This window comes from Prionailurus viverrinus, chromosome E1 (genome assembly GCF_022837055.1).
Source record: "Prionailurus viverrinus isolate Anna chromosome E1, UM_Priviv_1.0, whole genome shotgun sequence".
Lineage (NCBI taxonomy): Eukaryota > Metazoa > Chordata > Mammalia > Carnivora > Felidae > Prionailurus > Prionailurus viverrinus.
This window is the reverse complement of record NC_062574.1, coordinates 36,776,700-36,800,244: the sequence shown is the minus strand read 5'-3', so window position 1 is coordinate 36,800,244 and position 23,545 is coordinate 36,776,700. Positions and strand designations below refer to the sequence as shown.

At 37.2% G+C, this 23,545-nt stretch overlaps 1 protein-coding gene across 19 annotated transcripts in view; it reads right to left on the bottom strand.

Annotated features, from left to right (window-relative positions):
• The window catches only part of EFCAB3 (EF-hand calcium binding domain 3), a 477,549-nt gene that overhangs the window by 105,553 nt on the left and 348,451 nt on the right, over window positions 1-23,545 (bottom strand). For all 19 annotated transcript variants that reach the window (XM_047833629.1, XM_047833634.1, XM_047833633.1 and 16 more), the window contains 4 exons: window positions 18,356-18,409; window positions 17,753-17,857; window positions 6,964-7,017; window positions 5,595-5,699 (listed from right to left, as the gene is read on the bottom strand). In XM_047833629.1, coding sequence (XP_047689585.1) covers window positions 5,595-5,699; window positions 6,964-7,017; window positions 17,753-17,857; window positions 18,356-18,409 — 318 coding nt within the window. The remainder of the gene's footprint in view (window positions 1-5,594; window positions 5,700-6,963; window positions 7,018-17,752; window positions 17,858-18,355; window positions 18,410-23,545) is intronic.

The following is a 23,545-nucleotide window of genomic DNA, read 5'->3' as shown; positions in this document are numbered from 1 at the left end:
ATGTCTTACCTTTGTTGGTCACCAGGTGGAGTGAAACGTAAGCAGGTCCTTTGTGCAGTGCCCCAAAGGCTTGGCAAGTTGGTCACTTACTCCATTCTCCTTTTCTTAGGAGGGGAACTCTTTTGGGCTGGGGAGTTTCCTCTCGGCACTGAGCAATGTTGGCCTAAGGGTGATGCAGGCAAAATGAAGCTGTTCTTTTTACTCTTTTTGTGTGGTTATTCATGGGTTTTATTGATCCACTGTATTGCTTCAGGTTTTTAAGTGGACTCCTGAGCTCTCCCAGAGCTAATTTTGTTTGTGGATAGCCGTCTAATTGTTGATCTTTGTTGGGCAAAGGAGGGTAGGGTCTCCTACTCTGCCACCTTGGTGACATCTCTCCCCCAAGTAGTTTTTAAGAAATGATATTAACTTATAAAATTTTTTTAATGTTTATTTATTTTTGAGAGGGAGAGAGAGAGACAGACAGACATGAGCCGGGGAGAGGCAGAGTGAGTGGGAGACACAGAATCTGAAGCAGGCTCCAGGCTCTGAGCTGTCAGCACAAAGCCTGACATGGGGCTTGGACTCATGAACCATGAGATCATGACCTGAGCTGAAGTCAGATGCTTAACTGACTGAGCCACCCAGGCGCCCTAGAAATGATATTAACTTAAAAACAATGTTTACTTATTTATTTTTTTAAGAGAGACAGAGAGAGAGAGAGAGCGAGAGAGAGAGAGAGCGAGCGAGCGAGCCAGGGAGGGGCAGAGAGAAAGGGAGAGAGAAATCCCAAGCAGGTTCTCCACTGTCAGTGCACAGCCTGAGGCATGGCTCAATCTCATGAACTGTGAGATCATGACCTGAACTGAAACCAATGGACACTTAACTGACTGAGCCACCCAGGTGCCCCCAAAATGGTATTTATGTAGGAATTTTTTTCTGAACCTTTGCTCAGAAAATGTCTTATTTTGTGACATATCAGATAAAGGGTTACTATCCAAAATCTATAAAGAACTTATCAAACTCCCCCCCAAATAAATAAACCAGTGAAGAAATGGGCAAAAGACATGAATAGACACTTTTCCAAAGAAGACATCCAGATGGCTAACAGACACATAAAAAGACACTCAACATCACTCATCATCAGGGAAATACAAATCAAAACCACAATGAGGTATAACCTCACACCTGTCAGAATGGCTAACATTAACAACTCAGGAAACAACAGATGTTGGTGAGGATGCAGAGAAAGAGGAACACTTTTGCACTGCTGGTGGGAATGCAAACTGGTGCAGCCACTGGGGAATACAGTATGGAGGCACCTCAAAAAATTTAAAATATAACTACCCTATGAATGGACAAAGAAAATGTGGTATATATACACAATGGAATCTTATTAGGCCATCAAAAATAATGAAATCTTGCCATTTGCAACAATGTGGATGGAACTAGAGTGTATTATTCTAAGCTTAATTAAGTCAAAGACATAGGATTTCACTCATATGTGGAATTAAAGAAACAAAACACATGAACATAGTGGAAAGGAAAGAAAAATAAGATAAAAGCAGAAAGGTAGGCAAACTGTAAGAGACTCTTAAATACAGAGAACAAACTGAGGGTTGCTGGATGGATATTGGCGGGAAAATGTGCTAAATGGGTGATGGGCATTAAGGAAGGCACTTGGGATGAGCACTGGGTGTTATATGTAAGTGATAGATCACTAAATTCTACTCCTGAAAGCATTATTACACTATATGTTAACTAATTTGGATTGAAATAAAAATAATTAAAAAAGAAAATGTCATATTTTGAAATATGTGAGGATATGAATTTTATTCTCATACTTGATTGATAGGTTAGCTGGATATAGAATTCTAGGTTGGAAACAAATTTTCTAATAATGTTGAAGGTATTACACAATTGTCTTTCATCTTTAAGAGTTGTGGAGAAGTCCAATACCATTCACATACCCCCAACTTTCTATGTGACCTGCTTCTTTCTCTTTGGAAACTTTTATAATTTCGTTATTTCTGGTGTTCTGATTATTTTACAACCTACTCTGATGTGAATCTTTTTCTTTCTTTTCTTTTCTTTTTTTTTTAGTTTAATTATTTTTGAAAGAGAGAGAGAGAGCAAGCAAGCGAGCATGAGTGGGTGAAGAACAGAGAATGGGAAACAGAGAATCCCAAGCAGGTTCCACACTGACAGTGCAGATGTGGTGCTCGATCTCATGAACCATGAGATCATGACCTGAGCCAAATTCAAGAGTTAGTTGCTTGACTGACCGAGACATGTAGGAGCCTCGGGTGTGGATCTTTTCCTATTCTTTGGAGTGGTAGGTACTTAGTGAGCCTTTTCAGCCTGGAGTCACATTCTTTCAGATTTGAAGACATTTTTTTAGTAGGATTTATTTTACAGTTTGTTCCTCTATTTTCTTTGTTTCCTCTTTTTGGGACTCCTTCTATTATTCAGTTGTCAGAGTTGTCAGACTGATTTTCTTATTTTTTTTCCTATTTTCCATCTTTTTTGTATTTTTGTTCCAATTTCCAAATTCATCTTCCAGCCCAATGAATTTCTAAATTTTTAGCGCTTTTTTCCCCAAAGAGCTTTTTTCTTTAAAAAAAAAAAGTTTGTTTATTTTGAGAGAGAGAGTTAGAGACAGAGACAGACAGAGAGAGAGAGAGAGAGAGAGAGAGAGAGAGAGAATATATGCAAGCTAGGGAGGGGTAGAGAGACAGGAAGAGAGAGAATCCCAAGCAGGCTCCACATTCAGTGGAGCCTGACATGAGGTTCTATCTCACCAACTGCGAAATCATGGCCTGAACTGAAATCAAGAGTCAGCTGCTTAACTGAGTGTGCCACCCAGGTGCACCTCCAAAAGAGCTTTAAAAAAATTTTTAGAGTGCTCCTTTTTTTTAATTAAAAAAATTTTTTTAATGTTTTTATTTATTTTTGAGAGAGAGAGAGAGAGAGAGAGAGAGAGAGAGAGAGAAAGAGACCAAGCCCAAGGGGGGAAGGGACAGAGAGAGGGTGTGACACAGAATCCAAAGCAGGCTCCAGGCTGTGAGCTGTCAACACAGAGCCTGATGCAGAGCTTGAACTTGTGAACCATGAGATCATTATCTGAGCTGAAGTCAGATGCCTAACCCACTGAGCCCCCCAGGAGCCCTGTTAAAAAAATTTTTTTAATGTTTACTTATTATTGAGAGACAGAGACAGCATGTGAGCTGTGAGATCATGACCTGAGCCAAAGTTGGACGTTTAACTGACTGAGCCACCCTGGTGCCCCATAGCGTGCTCCTTTTTCATAGTGTGTCCTAGCTTGTTGCAAGCCTCCTTTTCTTGTTTCGTAACTAGGGCTTTTCTCATCTTTCTGAAGATATTAGTTAAAATTGTTTTGAATTATTTTTCTGCTTTCTCCCTTGAGTATAGTAGTCTCCCCTTATCTTCAGTTTCACTTTCCCTGGTTTCAGTTACCTGTGTCAACTGTGGTCTGGAAGCCGATGACCTTCCTTCTGATGTATTATCCAAAGGTCAATAGTAGCCTAATGCTAATCACAATGCGTCCATAATTCATTTCACTTCATCTAATCATGTAGGCATTTTATCATCTCACATCATCACAAGAAGAAGAGTGAACACAGTACAATAAGATATTGAGAGAAACACAGACAGAGCACATTCATGTCATGTTTATTATGGTGTATTTTTATAATTGTTCTATTTGATTTTTAGTTATTAGTGTTAATCTCTTACTATGCCTAATTTATAAATTAAACTTTATCATAGGTATGTTTGCATAGGAAAAAAACATATATAGTCTGGTACTATCCATGGTTTCAGACATCCCCTGGGGTTTTGGAACATATCCCCATGCATAAAGGGGGATTACTGTACTTCATCCAAGTTCTTTCTTTTCTGCTGGCTTTTATTTCTGTCCTTCATGTAACAAACCTTTCTTACAAGTCATATGATTCTTGGTTGTCTCTGTTTAAGGGTGAGGTGTTTTTGTTTTAGTAGTACACATGTTATTATCTATCGTTTCATTGCAAGCTACAGATCTAAGTATCTGAATAAAGGATATTAGAATTCACTGCCAGCATCTAGGCAGGCCAATGGGAGAAGATGATAGGGGATCTCACCATGCTACACGTTGACTTTCATGTAATTTCCTTGTTTCAGTAGAAAATTCACTCCCAACCTTGGCTGGGTCTGATGTCTGAAAATCTCCCCAGTTTAACCTCTCCAGAGAGTAAATCTCTATGGATAAGAAATACTTGCTTAGCTGTGGAGTGAGGAAGGGTACCTGTCAATTGCATTGATCTTTTTAAAGACTTTCAGCCATATCTCATACTCCTGAATTTAGAGGTAACTGGTGCCTCTATTTCCTGAGCTGTTTACAGTTTTGTGACATGAAGTAGCCCTATTTTTTTAAATATTTTATTATAAGTAGTATCTATACCCCACATGGGGCTTGAACTCACAACCCTGAGATTAAGAGTTGCGTGGTCTACTGACTGAGCCAACCAGGTGCCCCTGAAGTGGACGCCTTCTTGTTTGCTTCTCCTTTCAGGCTCAGTTTTCGCCTTTTATGGTCTTTCATGCAATTTGTTTTTCAAAATTTAACTGACATCTCTTATCTGCTATAATATTCTCTTCTCTTAGTCTTTGTGGAAATATTTAATTTGTTTTAAAATTAAAAGAAATTTTTAATTTGTTTTAAAATTAAAAGAAAATTTTTATTCCTTTTACATCTTTTTGGTATTTTAGAAAGTGGTAAAGATAAATGCAAATATTAAAAAAAGATTGCCATGTTTAGCCAGAAGGTCAAAATATGTATCTCTGTCTTATCTAGTCAACTAGATTATGAACATTTTAAGTGCAAAGACTCTGTGTTATTTTGAGCAGTGAGCTTCTGGCACATACCTTCATAGCTCCTGAATCCAGAAAAATGCCTTAAATATAGAAATCATTTAATAAACATAACTGGAGTTCTGAAATAGAAAATCTAATAATTAATATCTTTAGATTTTAAACATTAATTTTTTCATATTTTCACAGCCACTATTTGGTTATCTTCACCACCATCATCATAGATATGCATTGTTATTATCCTGTTCCACAGATAGATTATATAAGAATTATTGATTAGTTTGAGTCAAGCTCATAAAGTACTTGTCCACATAATGTGAATGTGTACTCAGCATGAAACTGTGCATGGTTCCCGAAACTTGCCATGGTTAGGTATCCCTCTTTGACTTTTTCCATGCTTTTACTTTTGGTTCTTTGTACCCCCTATCATCAAACCTTTCAGGCCTATTTAAAGTAATAACCACTCTGTGAGGTCTTAGACACTCCGGGAATAGTTGGTCAATATCTCCTTTGCAGTTTCATAGCAGAATAGATATTTATTAATATTATAGCATGCATCACAGTGTATAGCATTGCTTTCTGTTTTGTATGTGCTGTCCATCTCTAACTGATGGGCTTTTTAGGACCTGGGCTATGCCTCATTCATCTTTGTAACCCTTTGTAGTATTATGTCTCATACCTTATGGCAACCAGTAAACTTTTAGGGGGTGGATGAATACCTCATTGGTAAATTAAACACTCACCATCAAGTGGCAAACTTTTCATCAACACAGAGTTCTCCCTCAGTCTGAGTCTTAACCCAATGTTTTTCAGAATATTTTCCAGGTCTTCATAGTGAATTTCTTCCCCTTAAAAAAGAAAATAATGGTAGAGGGTCAAATTTCAAGCTTTAAGTCATCATCATATCAACTATTTTTGTGTAGCATCACCCTCAAATATAGGGTAAAAAGTAATGGAAACATTAAGTGTTGTCTAATTACATAAAATTAGAAGGGAGATTCAGAAATAGAACTTCTTTTTGTAAAATGTTAGGAACAAGGAATTAATACAACATGCAGAAAGTTGGTATTTTAACAGCCCACTAAATTTACTGGTGTAAATAATTTTGCCAGCATGTACCACTTGCTATATTGTTTTATTTTTGCCTGAATTATGAGCTTGTTCATCTGGTCATATTACTGGTATGTGCAATCTGCCTTCGAATTTTGTCACTAGCACAGTAGAAAATAAAATTATACTATTGACACTCCAAAGAACATAGGGGTTGTTACTTCAACGTTATACTGTGGCCTTTTGCATAAGATGTAGATAGCAACTGATTATACTAATAACATTTAGTTTCTAAAGTTTTTCTTTAATTATGTATACATTACCAATTAAAAGAGATAAAATGACAGAATTATTATGTCATGGATAGGATAACAGAAAATACTTTAAAATGGATAAAGATTTGTTTTATATGCACAATGGAATATTACTCAGCCATCAAAAAGAATGATATTGTGCCATTTGCAATGACATGGATGGAGCTAGAATGTATCATGCTAAGCAAAATAAGTTAGTCAGAGAAAGACAAATGACATATAATTTCACTCATATATGGAATTTAAGAAACAAGACAAATGAACATATGGGAAGGGAGGAAAAGAAGAGAAGACAGCAAACTACAAGAAACTTAAAAAAAAGAGAACAAACTGAGGGTTGATGGAGGGAGGTGGATGGAAGATGGGCTAGATGGGTGATGGGTATTAAGGAGGGCACTTGTAATGAGCACTGGGTGTTGTATGAAAGTGATGAATCACTGAATTCTACCCTTGAAACCAATATTGCACTGTATGTTGACCAAAATTTAAATAAAAAAATAATTGGGATGAGGTGGCCAAGTGGTTAAGGCAATGGACTTCTGAATGAAAAAGAATTATTTTAATATAGGAAAAAAATAACTTCTTTTGTTAAGTATTAAGACATTTTTTTTGAAGTAGGCTCCACCTCCAGTGTGAGGCTTGAACTCACAACCCTGAGATCAAGAGTTGGATCCTCTACAGACTAAGCCAGCCAGGTGCCCCAAGAGATTATTTTTATTATGCTTTATCATTATTTCTTCTCACTCACCTAGAAGTTCATGTACTTCATCCAGAAGTTTATCCAGTTTAACCCTCCTCTCATCTACAAGACAAGGCAAAAATTAGGTATAGTTCCACTATGGACTGAAGTGTGTCCCCTCAAATTCCTAGTTTGAAGCCCTAACCTCTGATTTGACTTATTGGAGATAAGGTATTTAGGAGGTAATTAAGGTTATGAGGTCATAAGGGTGAGGCCCAACTCTGATAGAACTGTGGCCTTATAGGAAGAGGAAGATAACTCTTTCTCTTTCCGTCTCTCCATTTCTCCCCCTGTATCTCTCCCTGTCTCTCTCCCTCTTTCCTATCTCCCTGCCATGTGAACACACAGTGAGAAGACAGCCTCTGCAGGCATGGAAGACAATCTCCATCAGAAACTGAATCAGCTAGTACCTTGATCTTGGATTTCCCTGCATCCAGAACTGTGAGAGAATACATTTCTGCTGTGTAAGTCACACAGACTATGGTATTCTGTTATGGGAGCCTGAGCAGACTAATTCAGGTTCCCATTACATAAAATTCTTAAACTGCAGAGTAAAGTATAAGGATTTAGCAGTGGCCTAAAATTTTTTTTCTAATTAGATATTTTATTTTCATACTGTAAAGCAAAAGGTCGAAAAAAGAAAAAAATCTAAATAAGATAGAGACATCTATTCTACTCATACTTTTCTTTTTGTGTTCCTCACTCATCAGAATGGAAGAAGAGAAATTCTTTCCATTTTTGTTTTTTTATATCTGCTTTATTGAGGTATAATTAACAAATAAAATTGTAATATATTTAAGGTGTACATCATGGTGATTTGATATATGTATACATGAAAGGAATCCCCCATCTAAACTAACACATCTATCACCGATTATATTTGTCTTTTTGTGTGTGTGAGGATATTTAAATTCTATTCTCTTGGCAAATTTCAATTATATAATACAGTGCTATCAACCTTATTTTTCATTAGGTCCTCTGTCCTTACTCATCTTAGAGCTGGGAGTTGGTGCCCTATTGCCGTTTTGTTAATAATCATTTTCTGGCTGTTTCGTAATTCCTTTGATACTTTCTTCACTTGATTTCTTCCTTTATAATTTGATTATTTTCAGAAGTGTTATGCTTAGATTCCTTTCTCTTTCTCTTTTGTGTACTGACTGTAGGTTTTTGCTTTGTGGTTACCAGGAGGCTTACATAAAACATATTTATAACAGTCTATTTTAAGCTTATAAGAACTTAACTAAGAATGCATACCAAAGGTATAAATTTCTATTTTACTCTCCTTTTATGTTTTTGTTATCACAACTTACATCCTTTACCTTGTGTATCCATTAACAAATTGTTAACTAAAAATGTAGTTATAGTTATTTTTAATACTTTCGTCTTTTAATGTTCATACTAGATTAGTAAGTGATATACCCCCTACTATTACATTAGAATATTCTGAAATTAACTGTACATTTACCTTTAGCAGTGAGATTTACATTTTCATATGTTTTCCTGTTACTAGTTAAGCACCCTCTTGTTTCAGTTTGAAGAAGTTTTTTTTAACATTTCTTGCAAGGCTGCTCTAATGGTGATGGACTCCTTCAGCTTCCGCTTGTCTGGAGAACTATTTCTCTTTCAATTCTGAAAGACAACTTTGCCAAGTAGAGCATCCTTGGTTGGCAAGTTTTTTTCTTCTCTCACTTTGAATATATAATGTCACTCCTCTCTGGCCTACCAAGTTTCTCCTGAAAAATCTGCTGATAGTCTTATGGGGTTTTCCTTGTATATGACAAGTTGTTTTCTTCTTTCCATATTTAAGATTTACCCCTTGATTTTAACAATTGTAATGCATCTTAGTGTGGCTAGCTTTGATTTATCTTATTTGGGGCTACCTGAGTTTCCTGAATCCTCATGTCTGCTTCTTTTCTCAGGTTGGGGAAGTTTCCAGGCATTATTTCTTTGAATAGGCTTTCTGTCCTGTTCTCTCTCTCTTCTCCTTCTGGGAGCCCTATAATGTGAACATTGGTCCACTTCCTGGTGTTCCATAAATCCCTTAAGCTATTTTCACTCTTTTTCATTCTTTTACTTTTAGCTCTTCTATTTGGGTAAATTCCACTGCCTTGTATTTTGAGTTTGCTGGTTGTTTCTTCCACTTGATTGAGTCTACTGTTGAACCCCTCTACTGAATTTTTCAGCTGAGTTATTTTATTCTTCAGCTTTCTGATTTCTCTTTGGTACTTTCTTATGTTTTCTATCTCTTTGTTGAAATTCTCACTTTGTTCGTGCATTGTTCTCTTGACCTCAATAAGCATCTTTATGATCATTATTTTGAACTCCTTATCAGGTAAATCACTTATCTCCATTTCATTGAGGTCTGTTTCTGGACTTTTATCTTGTCCTTTTGTTTGGAACATATTCCTTTGCTTCTTCAATTTCCTTGACTCTGCTGGTTTCTGTACATTACATAAAAGAGCCACCTCTTTTAGTCTTTTTAATTTTTTTTTTAATTTTAAGTTTTTAATTATAGTTAGTTAACAGTGTTGTATTAGTTTCAGGTGTACAATATAGTGATTCAGCATTTCTATATATCACCCTGTGCTCATCACAAGTATACACCTTGATCTTCCCTTACTTCCCTCCCCTCTGGTAACCATCAGTTTGTTCTCTATAATTAAGAGTCTATTTCTTGCTTCGCTTCTCTCTTATTTTTTCTCTTTGCTTGTTTGTTTGGTTTCTTAAATTCCATATGAGTGAAATTGTATGCTATTTGTTTTGTTCTGACCTATTTCTCTTAGCATTATACTCTCTAGCTCCATCCATGTTGCAAATGGCAAGATTTCATTCTTCTTTTTATGGCTGAATAATATTCCATTGTGTGTGTGTGTGTGTGTGTATATATATATATATATATATATATATATATATATATAGCACATTTTCTTTATCCATTTATCAATCATCATCTCGATAGAGTGGTCTTATGTAGGAGGTAAACCTTATTTGTTCAGCTTAGTGAGAACTCCTGGTTGTTTCTCAAACCCATGTGTTTATCTAAGCTGTCTTTGTTTTCAGGGGCTACCAGGAGTTGAGGGTGTGCCAAGACTTGTCAGTGCCCCAAAATGTAAGATCTCAGGCAGCACCTTGATGCAGGCTGATTTTTTCATTTTTTAACTCACCAAAAAGTATTTGCTGGATGCCTACATATATGCCAGGCTCTATTTTCAGTACTAGAAATACAAAGCAAACAACATGAAGTCTCTGCTTCTGTTGTAGCAATTACCAACGTCAGAGCAACCACTGGGTTACGAACAATTTCAGAATGACCAATAGAGCGTTGAATTAAAACAGAAATTTATTTAAAGTGCTCTATCTCTTTGTTCCTTAGATTTATTTGGGTATCTTTGTTTCTTTGGTTATATTTTTAAAAGTCAGTTCTTGATAACCTGTTTTACAGAGCAGAGGCAATAATATTTATTTTGAGGTTTTTAGCTAGACTGCCCTCCAGATAATTTAGGGTGGGGCCATATTCCAATTCCAACAGGAGTTTTATAATCTTGTCTGGGTCATGTGTTACACATGTGAAAAAGAAATAGTTTGAGACAAGAAATAGGAGAATACTTTTTTGACAAGCATTTTGACAACGCTTGATTTCAAGCATGATCAGATCATATTAGATAAACTTGTAAACTAACACTTCTAGGATGCTTATCAAACTATTAATTAATCCACAGAATCATTTCAAGATACTAAAGATGTTAAGATGCTCAAGATACTAAGACTTAAATAGAGTGCTTTGATCAAATGCTATTGCTGAAAACCATGCCAAAAAGTACTAATCCTACATAAATATACTAATTATATTTTTCTCTATATCATAAAGGTTAGCTATTTCAACAAATTAACTACAGTGGGGGTTGCTTATTTAAATTAAGATTCATAGGGGCGCCTGGGTGGCTCAGTTGGTTAAGCTTCCGACTTCGGCTCAGGTCATGATCTCACAGTTCCTGGGTTTGAGCCCCACATCGGGCTCTGTGCTGGCAGCTCAGAGCCTGGAGCCTGCTTCGGATTCTGTGTTTCCTCTCTCTACCCCTCCCCTGCTAGCGCCCTGCCCTGCCTCTCTCTCTCTCTCCAAAATAAATAAATAAGCATTTAAAAATAAAATTAAGATTCATAGCCTCCACCTAAAACATATTTGATCATAGTCTTGAGGGGGCAGGTAATTTCTGTGTAATTTAAAGTTTGATACCTGTGAATTAATTTTAATGTGATTGTTAGATATATGCTGTATATATTTTACAATAGCACAAATAACATTTAACAGTTTCCAGCACCCTTCCCCATTTCTTTTTGTTGCTTTCTGAATTCCTTTATAATTTTCTCTCCCTACCCCTCAAAAATACTTTTTTGTTTGCTTTATTTTTTTTCACTTTTATTTTTTAACATGTTTATGTATTCATTTGGTTGGGGGAGGGGCAGGGAGACAAGAAGAGAGAGAATCCCAAGCAGGCCCTGCAATGTCAGCATAGAGCCTAACATGGGGCTCGATCTCACAAACTGCAAGATCATGACCTGAGCCAAAATCGGTTAAGCCAGATGCTTAACTGACTGAGCCACCCAGGTGCCCCTGTTTAGCTTAATTTTTTAACTTGTTTACTTGATCCCAACACTGATTTTCATCTCATTTTGGTATTCTCTGGCATAGGAACTCTTCAAGCAGCAATATAAGCAATTATTGATATTTTATTTAAGATTAATATTGAGACAATATATCTCCATTCTTTAGGATTGGGTATCTATAAACTTCTGGCTTTTTCCATGAAATTAGTAAGTATGTTTAAGATCTTCCTACAGAGCTTGGTGTGGGAAGATGGCGGCGTAGGAGGATGCTGAGCTCACCGCATCCTGCGGATCACTTAGATTCCACCCACACCTGCCTAAATAACCCAGAAAATCGCCAGAAGACTAGCAGAACAGATTCTCCAGAGCCAAGCGTAGATGAGAGGTCCACGGAAGAGGGTAGGAAGGGCGGAGAGGTGGTGTGTGCTACACGGACTGGCGGGAGGGAGCTGGGGCAGAGGGGTGGCCCGCCGGCCAAGCAGAGCCCCTGAGTCTGGCTTGCAAAAGCGGAGGGGCCAGACGGAGTGTGTTCTGACAGCAAGCGGGACTTAACATCCGGAAGGTTATAAGTTAACAGCTCTGCTCAGAGAGTGGGAGGGCTGGAGGACAACAGGAGGGAGAGTTGCTGATCCCTGGACGACAGAGCTCAGCTTGGCGGGGAACAAAGGCGCTCACCAGTGCCATCTCCCTCACCCATCCCCCAGCCAAAAACCCAAAGTGAACCGGTTCCTGCCAGGGAACTTGCTTGCACCACGCAAACACCCAACACTGTGCTTCTGCGGATCCGTCCTTCCAGCGGGTCTGACTCCCTCCCACTGCCACAGGGCCCCTCCCAAAGCAGATTTCCCAAGGAAAAGCGAGCTGAGCCTGCCCCTCCTGCCCCAAGCCAGACAGGCCACACCACCCCACAGTGGATCCTGCGCCTAGGAGAGGGGAAGAGAAGGCACACACCAGTCTGACTGTGGCCCCAGCGGTGGGCTGGGGGCAGACATCAGGTCTGACTGTGGCCCCGCCCACCAACGCAAGTTATTCAAGACAGCACAGGGGAAGTGCCCCACAGTCCCGCACCACTCCAGGGACTATCCAAAATGAAGAAATGGAAGAATTCCCCTCAAAAGAATCTCAAGGAAATAACAATAGCTGACGAACTGATCAAAAAGGATTTAAACAATGTAACAGAAAGTGAATATAGAATAATAGTCATAAAATTAATCGCTGGGCTTGAAAACAGTATAGAGGACAGCAGAGAATCTATTGCTACGGAGATCAAGGGATTAAGGAACAGCCAGGAGGAGCTAAAAAATGCTATAAACGAGCTGCAAAATAAAATGGAGACAACCACAGCTTGAAGAGGCAGAGGAGAGAATAGGTGAACTAGAAGATAAAATAATGGAAAAATAAGAAGCTGAGAAAAAGAGAGATTAAAAAATCCAGGAGTATGAGGGGAAAATTAGAGAACTAAGTGATGCACTAAACAGAAATAATCTACGCATAATTGGTATTCCAGAGGAGGAAGAGAGAGGGAAAGGTGCTGAAGGTGTACTTGAAGAAATCATAGCTGAAAACTTCCCTGATCTGGGGAAGGAAAAAGGCATAGAAATCCAAGAGGCACAGAGAACTCCCTTCAGATGTAACTTGAATCAATCTTCTGCACGACATATCGTAGTGAAACTGGCAAAGTACAAGGATAAAGAGAAAATTCTGAAAGCAGCTACGGATAAACATGCTCTAACATATAAAGGGGGACCTATAAGACTCGTGACCCATCTCTCTAGTGAAACTTGGCAGGCCAGAAAGGAATGGCAGGAGATCTTCAATGTGATGAACAGAAAAAATATGCAGCTGAGAATCCTTTATCCAGCAAGTCTGTCATTTAGAACAGAAGGTCTTCCCAAGACCTTCCCAAGCAAACAAAAACTGAAGGAATTCGTCACCACTAAACCAGCCCTACAAGAGATCCTAAGGGGGATCCTGTGAGACAAAGTACCAGAGACATCGCTATAAGCATAAAACCTATGGACATCACAATGACTCTAAACCCATATCTTTCTATAATAACACTGAATGTAAATGGACTAAATGTGCCAACCAAAAGACATAGGGTATCAGAATGGATAAAAAAACAAGACCCATCTATTTGCTGTCTACAAGAGACTCATTTTAGACCTGAGGACACCTTCAGATTGAAAGTGAGGGGATGGAGAACTATTTATCATGCTACTGGAAGTCAAAAGAAAGCTGGAGTAGCCATACTTATATCAGACAAACTAGACTTTAAATTAAAGGCTGTAACAAGAGATGAAGAAGGCATGATATAATAATTACAGGGTCTATCCATCAAGAAGAACTAACAATTATAAATGTCTCTGTGCCGAATATGGGAGCCCCCAAATATATAAAACAATTACTCATAAACATAAGCAGCCTTATTGATAAGAATGTGGTAATTGCAGCGGACTTTAACACCCCACTCACAGCAATGTATAGATCATCTAGACATACGTTCAATAAAGTAACAAGGGTCCCGAATGATACATTGGATCAGATGGACTTGACAGATATATTTAGAACTCTGCATCCCAAAGCAACAGACTATAAAGCAACAGACTTCTCAAGTGCACATGGAACATTCTCCAAGATAGATCACACACTGGGTCACAAAACAGCCCTTCAAAAGTATACAAGAATTGAGATCATACCATGCATACTTTCAGACCACAATGCTATGAAGCTTGAAATCAACCACAGGAAAAAGTCTGGAAAACCTCCAAAAGCATGGAGGTTAAAGAACACCCTACTAAAGAATGAATGGGTCAACCAGGCAATTAGAGAAGAAATTAAAAAATATATGGAAACAAACAAAAATGAAAATACAACAATCCAAATGCTTTGGGATGCAGTGAAGGGAATCCTGAGAGGAAAATACATTGCAATCCAGGCCTATCTCAAGAAACAAGAAAAATCCTAAATACAAAATCTAAACAGCACACCTAAAGGAAGTAGAAGCAGAGCAGCAAAGACACCCCAAACCCAGCAGAAGAGGAGAAATAATAAAGATCAGAGCAGAAATAAACAATATAGAATATAAAAAAACTGTAGAGCAGATCAACGAAACCAAGAGTTGGTTTTTTGAAAAAATAAACAAAATTGATAAACCTCTAGCCAGGCTTCTCAAAAAGAAAAGGGAGAAGACCCAAATAGATAAAATCATGAATGAAAATGGAATTATTACAACCAATCCTTCAGAAATACAAGCAATTATCAGAGAATACTATGAAAAATTATATGCCAACAAAATGGACAACCTGGAAGAAATGGACAAATTCCTAAACATGCACACACTTCTAAAATTCAAACAGGAGGAAACAGAAAGCTTGAACAGACCCCATAACCAGCGAAGACATTGAATCGGTTATCAAAAATCTCCCAACGAATAAGAGTCCAGGACCAAATGGCTTCCCTGGGGAATTCTACCAGACATTTAAAGCAGAGATAATACCTATCCTTCTCAAGCTATTCCAAAAAATGGAAAGGGAAGGAAAACTTCCTTCCCTCATTCTATGAGACTCATTCTATGAAGCCAGTATTACTTTGATTACTAAACCAGACAGAGACCCAGTAAAAAAAAGAGAACTACAGGCCAATATCCCTGATGAATATGGATGCAAAAATTCTCAATAAGATACTAGCAAATCGAATTCAACAGCTTCTAAAAAGAATTATTCACCATGATCAAGTGGGATTCATTCCTGGGATGCAGGGGTGGTTCAACATTCGCAAATCAATCAACGTGATACATTACATTAATAAAAGAAAAGATAAGAACCATATGATCCTGTCAATCGCAGAAAAAGCATTTGACAAAATTCAGCATCCTTTCCTAATAAAAACCCTCGAGAAAGTCAGGGTAGAAGGAACATACTTAAACATCATAAAAGCCATTTATGAAAAGCCCACAGCTAATATCATCCTCAATGGGGAAAAACTGAGAGCTTTCCCCCTGAGATCAGGAACACGACAGGATGTCCACTCTCACCGCTGTTGTTTAACATAGTGTTGGAAGTTCTAGCATCAGCAATCAGACAACAAAAGGAAATCAAAGGCATCAAAATTGGCAAAGATGAAGTCAAGCTTTCACTTTTTGCAGATGACATGATATTATACATGGAAAATCCGACAGACTCCACCAAAAGTCTGCTAGAACTGATACAGGAATTCAGCAAAGTTGCAGGATACAAAATCAATGTACAGAAATCAGTTGCATTCTTATACACTAACAATGAAGCAACAGAAAGACAAATAAAGAAACTGATCCCATTCACAATGGCACCAAGAATCACAAAATACCTAGGAATAAATCTAACCAAAGATGTAAAAGATCTGTATGCTGAAAACTATAGAAAGCTTATGAAGGAAATTGAAGAAGATATAAAGAAATGGAAAAACATTCTGTGCTCATGGGTTGGGAGAATAAATATTGTCAAAATGTCAATACTACCCAAAGCTATCTACACATTCAATGCAATCCCAATCAAAATTGCACCAGCATTCTTCTCGAAGCTAGAACAAGCCATCCTAAAATTCATATGGCACCACAAAAGGCCCCGAATAGCCAAAGTAATTTTAAAGAAGAAGACCAAAGCAGGAGGCATCACAATCCCAGACTTTAGCCTCTACTACAAAGCTGTCATCATCAAGACAGCATGGTATTGGCACAAAAACAGACACATAGACCAATGGAATAGAATAGAAACCCCAGAACTAGACCCACAAAAGGATGGCCAACTAATCTTTGACAAAGCAGGAAAGAATATCCAATGGAAAAAAGACAGCCTCTTTAACAAATGGTGCTGGGAGAACTGGACAGAAACATGCAGAAGAATGAAACTAGACCACTTTCTTACACCATTCACAAAAAGTAACTCAAAATGTATAAAGGACTTGAATGTGAGACAGGAAACCATCAAAACACTAGAGGAGAAAGCAGGAAAAGACCTCTCTGAGTTCAGCCGCAGCAATTTCTTACTTGACACATCCCCAAAGGCAAGGGAATTAAAAGCAAAAATGAACTCTTGGGACCTCATGAAGATAAAAAGCTTCTGCACAGCAAAGGAAACAATAAACAAAACTAAAAGGCAACCAACGGAATGGGAAAAGATATTTGCAAATAACATATCGGACAAAGGGCTAGTATCCAAAATCTATAAAGAGCTCACCAAACTCCACACCCGAAAAACAAATAACCCAGTGAAGAAATGGGCAGAAAACATGAATAGACACTTCTCTAAAGAAGACATCTAGATGGCCAACAGGCACATGAAAAGATGTTCAGCGTCGCTCCTTATCAGGGAAATACAAATCAAAACCACACTCGGATATCACCTCACGCCAGTCAGAGTGGCCAAAATGAACAAATCAGGAGACTATAGATGCTGGAGAGGATGTGGAGAAACGGGAACCCTCTTTCACTGTTGGTGGGAATGCAAACTGGTGCAGCCACTCTGGAAAACAGTGTGGATGTTCCTCAGAAAATTAAAAATAGACCTACCCTATGACCCAGCAGTAGCACTGCTAGGAATTTACCCAAGGGATACAGGAGTACGGATGCATAGGGGCACTTGTACCCCAGTGTTTATAGCAGCACTCTCAACAATTGCCAAATTATGGAAAGAGCCTAAATGTCCATCAACTGATGAATGGATAAAGAAATTGTGGTTTATATACACAATGGAGTACTACATGGCAATGAGAAAGAATGAAATATGGCCCTTTGTAGCAACGTGGATGGAACTGGAGAGTGTGATGCTAAGTGAAATAAGCCATACAGAGAAAGGCAGATACCATATGGTTTCAGTCTTATGTGGATCCTGAGAAACTTAACAGAAACCCATGGAGTAGGGGAAGGAAAAAAAGAAAAAAAAAGAGGTTAGAGTGGGGGAGAGTCGAAGCATAAGAGACTCTTAAAAACTGAGAACAAACTAAGGATTGATGAGGGGTGGGAGGGAGGGGGAGGGTAGGTGATGGGCATTGAAGAGGGCATCTTTTGGGATGAGCACTGGGTGTTGTATGGAAACTAATTTGACAATACATTTCATATAATAATAATAATAATAATAATAATAATAATAAAAAAGATCTTCCTACAGAAAAACAAAAATTTCCTTACAGGGCACTGTGTACTTGAAATGCTCACCATCAACTGGTAGGTGATTGCACAATTTCTCAATTTCTTCCTCTTCAAGTGGGAATTCCATATTTTCAAGAGCATCATCTATTTTATTGACATTAACCTTTCCTCCTTAGGAAAGAAAGAGATAACAAAATAAATTTGTATTTATGCCAAAAAGGGAAAACTGCTTGGTTATACAAATCAAGAAACACAAATAGGAAGTAAAAAGCAGTGTTACCATTAAGTTCTCGGAGTGATCAAAAGAATTAGCTACGGATTAAGAATAGAAAAATTCTCCCTGTCAACTTTCCAGAAAACACTATTATAGCAACTTGTATGATGAGTTTACCCAGAAGAGAGAGAAGAGCAGGCAAGACTGACGAGTTATAGCAAAGAGACAACCAATACACAAATTTCTTACCATTAAATAAGATTTGAAATTTGCTACAATGACAAAATAGTGTAGGTTATTTTCCCAAATGTGACTGTGTACAACCAAGAATGACAGCTCATTAAAAAAAATAGAATAACATAATTAACAGTCTAATCATTGAGAAATAAGAGAGATTTTAAGTAAATGCAAAAGCTTGAAGATGTTTTCTCTTTCTTGGCATGCTTCTCACTCACCTCTGCATGTCTTCACTCCATCCATCAACCTTTTTTTATACACCGTATTGTTATCTGTAAGATAAGGGTCAAATTTGGTTGACTAAGAAGTGGAAACAGAGAAAGGCAGTAGCAGTTAGTTATTTGTAGATTTTTACAAGTTATTACTAGTTATAATTCCAAAGAAGAAGGAAGCAAAGAGATGACTAAGATTCTCAAGGTAACTATTCATCTCTGCATCTGAGCTACTATTGGTAGAAGTCTAACATGTTAAAACAGATTTCTTTCTTTCTTTTTTTTTCTAAAGTGTCCCTCCTTTCCCTTCTACAACTGTTTTATCACCTTTTTCCTATCTTTAGCTTTAGACTCGTTATAGATGCTGGTTCCAACATTGAAAAATGTTTATCCATAACAGCAGTACCCCAAAGAGAACATTACTCCCAAATTAATATTTAAGTGGTAAAGACAGAATATTTTATATCAGAAGAGGCTCTTTCTACATTTATTTTTCTCTTAATTTTTAAACACTGAGTATAATTGACATACAACATTGTGAAGTTTAGGGTATACGACATATTGATTAGATATATTTATATTGTAGTATGATTGCCATTGTATCATTAGCTAATACTTCTATCACATCAAAAAATTATTTCTTTTTGTGATGGGTAAAATTAAGATCTGGCTACTTAGCACCGTTAATGTTTACAATACAGTTTTGTTTTCTATAATCACATTCTGTATACTAGATCTCTAGAACTCATTTATCTACTAGTTGTAAGTATGTATCCTTAAACAACATCTCTCCATTCTTCCATGACTCCCCCTACCACCCAGCCCCAGTAACCAGCATTCCACTGTCGAGTTTTTTTTTTTTTTAGATTTCACATATATGAGATATCATTCAGTATTTGCCTTTATCTGCTTCACCTATCTCAGGTAGCATAATGTCCTCAAGGTCTACCCATGTTGTTGCAAATGGTAGGATTTTTTCTTTTCTCATGGCTGAATAGTATTCCATTGACTATAATACACCACATCTTCTTTATTCATTCACTCATTGACAGGCACTTAGGTTGTTTCCATATCTTGGCTGCTATAAATAATGCTGCAATAAACATGGGAGTGCATAAATCTCTTTGATAACCTGTTTTTACTTTTTTCGGATATATATCCAGAAGTGGGATTGTATATTGTATTGTTTTATTTTTAATTCTTTTGAGAAGCCTCCATATTTTTCTCCATAGTGGCCAAACCAGTTTACAATTCCATCAACAGTGTACAAGTGTTCCCTTTTCTCCACATCCTCACCAACACTTGTTATCTCTTGTCTTCTTGATGATAGCCATTTTTACAGGTGTGAGGTGGTATCTTATCGTGATTTTGATTTGCACTTCCTTAATGATTAGTGATGTTGAGCACCTTTTCATGTACATGTTGGCCATCTGTATGTCTTTGGAAAATGTCTATTTAAATACTCTGCCTTAAATTTTTTTTAATGTTTATTTATTTTTCATAGAGAAAGAGAGAGAGAGAGAGAGAGAGTAGGGGAGAAGCAGATAGAGAGAGAAGAAGACACAGAATCTGAAGCAGGCTCCAGGCTGTGAGCTGTCAGCACAGACCCTGACATGGGGCTCAAACCCATGAGCCACGAGATCATGACCTGAGCTGAAGTCGGACATTTAACCAACTGAGCCACCCAGGCACTCCTAAATACTGTGCCTTTAAAAACATTTGATTGTCTTTTGCTATTGAGTTGTGTGAATTCCTTATATCTTTTGAATATTACCTTTTTATCCTATACATGGTTTGAAAAAATTTTTTTCCATTCTGTAGGTTACATTTTCATTTCATTAATTGTTTCTTTTGCAGTGCACAAGTTTTATGTAGTTCCACTTGTTAAATTTTTTTGTTGTTTGTGCTTTTGGTGTCATAGCCAAAATACCATCGCTAGGACCAATGTCAAGGACTTCCTTCCCGATGTACTCTTCCAGGAATTTTACCAAATTGGGTCTTATGTTTAAGTCTTTGATCCATTTCAAGATATTTTATGTGAGTTGTGTAAGATAGGGGTTAAGTCTTAGTCTTCTGCATGTATTTATCCAGTTTTCCCAACATCATTTGTTGAAAAGACAATCCTTTCCTCATTGCATGTTCTTGGTTCCCTTATCAAATATTAGTTGACTATAAATATGGGGGTTTAGTTCTGGGCTCTTTCTTCTATTCCATTTGCATATGTGTCTATTTTTATGTCAGTACCATACTGTTTTAGTTAACAAAACTTTGTAATCCGGAAGTGAGATGCCTCAGATTTTGTTCTTTCTCATGATTGCTTTGGACATTCAGGATCTTTTGTGGTTCTATACAATATTTAGGATTGTATTTTCTATTTCTGTGAAAAATACCATGGAATTTTTATAAGAATTGCATTGAATCTAGAGACAGCTTCAAGTAGCATGGGAATTTTAACATTAACTCAATCTATGAGCACAGGATGTCCTTCCAATTGTTTATGTCTTCTTTGATTTCTTTCAACAAAGTCTTGTAGAATTCATTGTACAAATCTTCCACTTCCACTTCTAGGTATTTTATTGTTTGTGATGCTATTGTGAATGGGATAGGTTTCATTTATACATTCATTTTACTTTTTTTTAAAGTAAGCTCTATGCCTAATATGGGGCTTGAACTTAAGACTGTGAGATCAAGAGTCACATGCTCTACTGACTGAGCCAGCCAGGCACTCCTGGGATAAGTTTTTTTTTTTCCCAGATGTTTTATTGTTCGTATATAGAAATGCAACTGATTTCTGTTTATTGCTTTTATATCCTGCAGCTTAACTGAATTAATTGATTATATCCAACAGTTTTTCTTAGTTGAGCCTTTGAGATTTTCAATGTCACTTGCATTTCAATATCATTTGCAATTAATGACAATTTTGCTTCTTCCTCGCTGATTTGGATGCCTTTTATTTCTTTGTCATGCCTGATTTCTTTAGCTAGTATTTCCGGGATTATGTTGAACAAAACTATTGAGAAGGAACACCCTTGTCTTGTTCCTAATCTTAAAGGAAAAGGTTTTGGTTTTCCACCATTGAGTATAATTGCTGTGGGTTTGTTGCATATGGCCCTTTTTATGCTGAGGTATTTTCTTCTTATACCCAATCTGTTGAGGTTTTTATCATGAAAGGATGTTGTGTTTGGTCAAATGTTTTTCTGTATCTACTAAGATGATCATACAATTTTATCTTTCATTCTATTAATTAGTGTATCACATGTATTGATATGCATATATTGAGCCATATTTGCATTCCAGGGATAAATCCTACTTGGTCATGGTGTATAATCCTTTTAATGAGTTCTTGAATTTGGCATGGTAATACATTGTTGAGAATTTTGCATCTGTGTCCATCAGGGATATTGGTATATAGTTTTCATTTTTGTAGCAGGTGATGCTGGTCTTGTAGAATGAGTTTGGAAATGTTCCTTTCTCTTCAGCCTTTTTGGCAGAGTTTGAGAAGGAGTGGAATTCTTTAACATTTTTTTTTTTTTTGAAGAGACAGCAGACTCTTGAGATTTATTTTATCTTTATAATACTGACTAGTTTTGTATTGCTTACTTGTTGTCATACATATTACTTATCCATTACTTGAGACTCCTCTATCATCTTTAACATTTTTTTTAAGAAAGAGAGCGCAAGCAGGGGAGAGGGGTAGAGGGAGAGAGAAAGAGAATCTCAAGCAGGCTCCATGCTCAGCCTGGAGCCTGATGTAGGGCTCTATCTCACAACTACAAGATCATGACCTGAGCTGAAATCAAGAGTTGGCCACTTAACCAACTGAACCACCCAGGTACCCCAAGAAGGAGTGGCATGAATTCTTTAAACTTTTGGTAATATTTGCCAGTGAAGCCATCTGGTCCTGGAGTTTTCTAGGTTGGGAAGTTTTTCATTACTGAATCAATCTCCTTACTCATTATTAGTCTGTTCAATTTTCTATTTCTTCTTAATTCAGTCTTCATAGGTTGTATGTTTTTGGAAATTATATATTCCTGTTATCTATAGTGTCAGTTGTAATTTCTCCTCTTTCATTTCTGATTTTATTTGAGTCTTCTACTTTTTTGAACCTCATTAAGAGTTGTCAATTTTGTTTGTTAAAAAATCAGCTCTTAGTTTTACTTATCTTTTTTATTGCTTTTTTTTTAATCTCTATTTCATTTATTTCCACTCTGATCTTTCTTATTTCTTCCCTCCACTAATTTGAGCTTAACTGTTCTTCTTTTTTTTTCTAGTTCCTTTAGGTATAAAGTTAGGTTGCTTATATGTGATCTTTCTTATTTCCTGAAATATTCATTTATCACTCTAAACTTCTCTAACAGAACTACTTTTAAAGAATCCCATAGGTTTTGTATGTTGTATTTCCATTTTCATTTGTTTCAAGGTATTCTTTGATTTCCCTTTGATTTCATCAACCCATTGACTTGCCAAGAGTGTGTTGTTTAGTTTCCACACATTTGTAGATTTTCCAGGTTTCCTCAAGTTGTTGATTTCTAGTTGTTCATTGTCTTTGGATAATGTACTTCTTTCTTTTTTTTTTTAACGTTTATTTATTTTTGAGACAGAGAGAGACAGAGCATGAACGGGGGAGGGTCAGAGAGAGGGAGACACAGAATCCGAAACAGTCTCCAGGCTCCGAGCTGTCAGCACAGAGCCCGACGTGGGGCTCGAACTCATGGACCGCGAGATCTTGACCTGAGCCGAAGTCAGCTGCTCAACCGACTGAGCCACCCAGGCGCCCCGGATAATGTACTTATTTCACCGTTGAAAGCAGGACATTCAAGTTCCCTACTATTATTGTACTGCTATTTCCCCTCTCAGATCTGTCAGCATTTGCTTAATATATTTGAATGCTGTGATGGTGAGTTTGTGTATATTTATGATTGCTGTATCTTCTTGATGATTTTACCCCTTTATTATTATGTAATGACTTTCTTTGTCTCTTGTTACCATTTTTGATTTAAAATCTAGTTTGTCTGATATGATCATAGCTGTCCCTGTTTCTTTTGGTTTCCACTCACATTAAATGCCTTTTTCGATCTCTTTACTTTGAGCCTCTGTGTGTCCTTAAAGCTGAAGTGAGTCTCTTGTAGGCAGCATATAGTTGGATCTTGTTTTTATCCATCCAATCACTTTTGACTGGTGAATTCAATCCATTCA